Source organism: Frankliniella occidentalis, unplaced genomic scaffold (genome assembly GCF_000697945.3).
Source record: "Frankliniella occidentalis isolate FOCC.00 unplaced genomic scaffold, Focc_3.1 Scaffold6, whole genome shotgun sequence".
NCBI classification, from domain to species: Eukaryota; Metazoa; Arthropoda; class Insecta; order Thysanoptera; family Thripidae; genus Frankliniella; species Frankliniella occidentalis.
The window spans coordinates 3,388,626-3,392,297 of record NW_026267136.1 but is presented as its reverse complement, the minus strand read 5'-3'; the positions used below and the strand labels follow the sequence as shown (position 1 = coordinate 3,392,297).

The 3,672-nt window shown below is 60.2% G+C and overlaps 1 protein-coding gene across 1 annotated transcript in view; it reads right to left on the bottom strand.

Annotated features, from left to right (window-relative positions):
• Nucleotides 1-1,094, bottom strand: part of LOC113217593 (uncharacterized) — a 7,743-nt gene extending 6,649 nt beyond the window's left edge. The window contains exon 1 of the mRNA XM_052270766.1: nt 959-1,094. Within this exon, the coding sequence (XP_052126726.1) occupies nt 959-970 (12 nt within the window). The 5' untranslated portion in view covers nt 971-1,094. The remainder of the gene's footprint in view (nt 1-958) is intronic.
• Between the last annotated feature and the right edge of the window lie 2,578 nt (nt 1,095-3,672).

The window sequence follows — 3,672 nt, the reverse complement described above, 5'->3', positions numbered from 1 at the left end:
AGTGGCGGGGTGCAGGAGGCGCGGCGGCGCGAGCCACAGGACGACACTATATGCGACAATTAGGCCCGGGTGGCCGGCGACTGCCTGGGGTGCAGGTGAGCTTAAAAGTGGCAAGGAATGCTAAAAGAGGACGTTTAAGCAAACGTTTTGAGCTTTGAGACCTTTTTGTTCTTTTTGAATAAGCCCCATTTTATGGTGGGTGAATGAGAAAAGAAAATATAATAACAATCCGAAAATTCACCTTCAACAGTCAACTATCCTGCAATAATGATCTATCAAGCCATTCAGTGTGGTGCGGCCATAATGTGGACACACTTTGCTGGTTAGTCCAAATTAGACGAGCTTAACGAGTGGAAAATTTGGTAAATATCAAAATGTCAAAAAATGTAATTCGTTAAAATGATTCTATCGATTTAAAACACCAACACCGACTACACTACCAAAATACCATCGTGGATTACAAGTTTGAAAAAGACAAACATTTTTAGTAATGGAAGCACGAAGCCCTGGATACACGGCAGAGTGAGGTACGTTGAGTACAGAGTGGACCAGTGGTGGGGGCTAAAAAGGACGGATAGCCAAACTTTCCCAGTACCAATAGCAGCACTCACAAACAAAGGCCCTTCGAAACTCTAAGAAACTGACAGCAAACTCGAGGTAAAAAGCGGCACGTCAAAATGTTTTCTCAATAGTCGTACGTGGCCATAACACTGATGATGGCAAGTAATTGCGGCATCAGTATTACGCTCCAAATGAGTTGCGTGCGAAAGATCGTCATAATGGCGTTGTTCTGAAGTCGTTCACCAAAGGACAATGATCCCATATTTTGCGTGCTCAGTTTAATCAAGCTCAAGTGGACCTTTTCCTCCCTTTAAAGATCTCTTTTTCGTTGCGGTTGCTGAATGTCTAACAATCTGCTGGAAGGGCATGCGCGCAGGGCAACCCTTCGGGTACTCACCTTTGCGAACATGTTGCTGGAGACGAGCCGGAGAGGGAGAGGTCCGCGGGAGAGGATGCACTTGTCCAGGACGAGGCTCGCAGGGGAGTGTGCCGATTCCGGACCCCGCACCCATTTATAACAATTGCGGGCATCGCGGGGCACAGCGCTCTGTGGGCCGGGCCGGGCCGAGGCGGGTCCGGCAGGGATCCGGCCAGGATAGGATGGGATAGGATGGGATCCGGGAGGGGAAGGGGGGCGCGGCGGAGGAGTTCCTCCTAGTGCGATCCAGCCGGGAGCAGACGGGGACGACGTCGGGTGGAGGAGCGGGGGGGTGGTGGGAGGGGAGGGTGCTGGGGAGGGAACGACGGCGGCGGGGTGCTGGCGGGGGAGGGTCTCATCGTTTGCTCACTACGTGTGTGTGTAACCGTACGGCATTATTATGCGAGACCATTTCTTCTTAACAGGCAGAGCAGCTCGGAGAGCTGGTTTTCATTTCGTTTTGTCGAGGTCGAATTTGGGAGAGACTTGCCCGTTTGTTCCATAAACGCAGCGCGTGCGCGCGCGCGTTAGCCATGGTCCGTGGCAGAGAGGGGCTAGTTAGGCGGGTGATTTTTGCACGCGCATGTCATTTGCAAACCCGGCGAAATAACTAGACGAGGCAGTGGCGCTCGGCCCGGGGCCCACCGCCGCCGCCTTCGACCGCCTCATGGCCGGTGGACGAGGCCCTCTGGAGCGGGACGACGACGACGACGACGTTGGAGGCGGGGAAGCAGCCGGCCGGTGCGCGTGATCTCGTTGTAACGCCAGTTTTATTGCCCATCCTTTTTCGCTCAGAGGGAGGAACTGCCGAAAAAGGCGACACTCGCGCCTCGTTCCCGGGTCATGCCGCCGCCGCTCCTGTTCGCGCGCGCGGGGGCTGCAGCACGCACGCGTGGGGAAGGGAAGACAAGACCACCACCGGGCAGGACGCTCCTGAATGTCAAGAGTAATCAGCTGGAGAGTAGGAGCGGGCGAGTTCTGTACAACTAAACAACCGGACACTTTCGATTTTTGTTTTTTCTTGCGTTGCCCCTGCTCCCGTTTTGTCCGCGTGTCCGCGTATGTCGGGTTCGCCGTTGTCCGCCACTCCCCCTCGCTCCGCGAGTGAGTGACCCCCGGTCGGGCTCCCATCCTGGCGTTGGTGGCGGCGGCGGCTCGGCCGGCCGCTGTCATCGATACACTCGGGCGTCGGAACGGATTTACGAAGGCGAGGGGCAAAATGTATAACACACGGCAGCTCGTGTGGAGGCGTACCGGGCGGGCGTGACTGCCCCTCCCCGCGCGGTGAACCGCGTGCGGAGTGCCCGCCGCGCCGCGCGTCCAAGCCCCGCCGCGACCCACGGCGGCGCGGCTGATCTCCTCGGACGCGGCCCGGGCACCGGCCGGGGCCGGCCGGGGGGGTCAGGCAGGTGCAGTGCAGCGGACGCCAAGTTCAAGTTCAAGCGCGCGAGGCGGCAGCGCGAGCATCGAGATAGCCGGCGAAAAATAACAAATCTCGAATGGTTCGCGTCGCGTCGTCGTCGCGCGGCGGCCGGATCGGATCGCGCGGCGGTGGGGCGGGAGAGTGTGAGTGGACGCGTGATAGGTGGACGCTCGGCAATGGGCGGTGCTGCGCGAGGTGCATCACGGCTTTGTTTACCTCGCTCGCGCCTGAAAAGGGCGGGCGCGATGCGCTCTTGCTCGCTCGGGCGGTCGGTTGGAGTGGTTTGTGTGTGTGGTCGGGCACGGCGGCGGCGGGGGGTCCGCGGGGGGCGACTGGGGAATCGATATGAAGAGAGCATTCGCGCCAACGCGATCATTGCGCGTTGTACACTCTCGCCGCGCAGAGGACGGGGTGTGCACGCCGTCCGGAGCCGTGCCCTGCTCTCCTGCCACCCACCCGCGCGACGCCTGCGGGGCAGGCAACCCAACCGACCGCACGGGCGGGGCCCGCGCGGGCCGCGCCCGGAGGCGAGGCAACCCAACTCGCGCACCAGGGAAGGGCAACGGCGGCGGGCATCCCCCGGGAGCCGGTGCACGCACACACACTGCCGCCGGCGCCACTAGCGGGGTATGGGGTATGGCGGGGCGGGGGCGTCTTTTCTCGTCGCGCTCGACGAGCTGTTTGTTCGAGACAAGGCGGGATGACGTGATTTTCCGTTCGCGAAGAAGGTTTAGCAAGTCTATTTCTGACTCTTTGGGATCGGGCCGCGGACTTCGGTGCCTTCTTCTAGCTCTTACGCTATTGCGGCTCCGGCGTCAGTATGGGCATATCTCTTGCCTGCGCTGTCCTCATGTAGTTTGAGCAGTCCAGCCCCCCCCCCCCTCCATTCGCTCTGCGTGAGTTGGCCAGGACGGCCAGGACAGGACGACGAGCGGCGCCGTGTCGTGCAATGCACCTGCTGTGCGTGCTGTGCCTACCGCTACCTGCGGGCTCTCCTGCGGGCTCTCCTGCGGGCGTGGCATACGTTACAGCAGCACCAGGTATACACGCGGTACACTCGCACTGCACTCCCGCTGCGGTTAGCAATGGTGTGACGGAGGGGGAGGGAGGGGAGGCGTGGCTTTGGCATTCTTCAGCCTCCCCCCTCCGCCCGCGCGACTTTCAAATCGACTTTGTAAGGAGCGATTGATTTGATTTTCGTTGCTGCTGGAGCTGGAATCCGAACTCTGCCTGTGCGTTCGTGCGAGCGTTCGTGCCCTCCCCCCCCCCC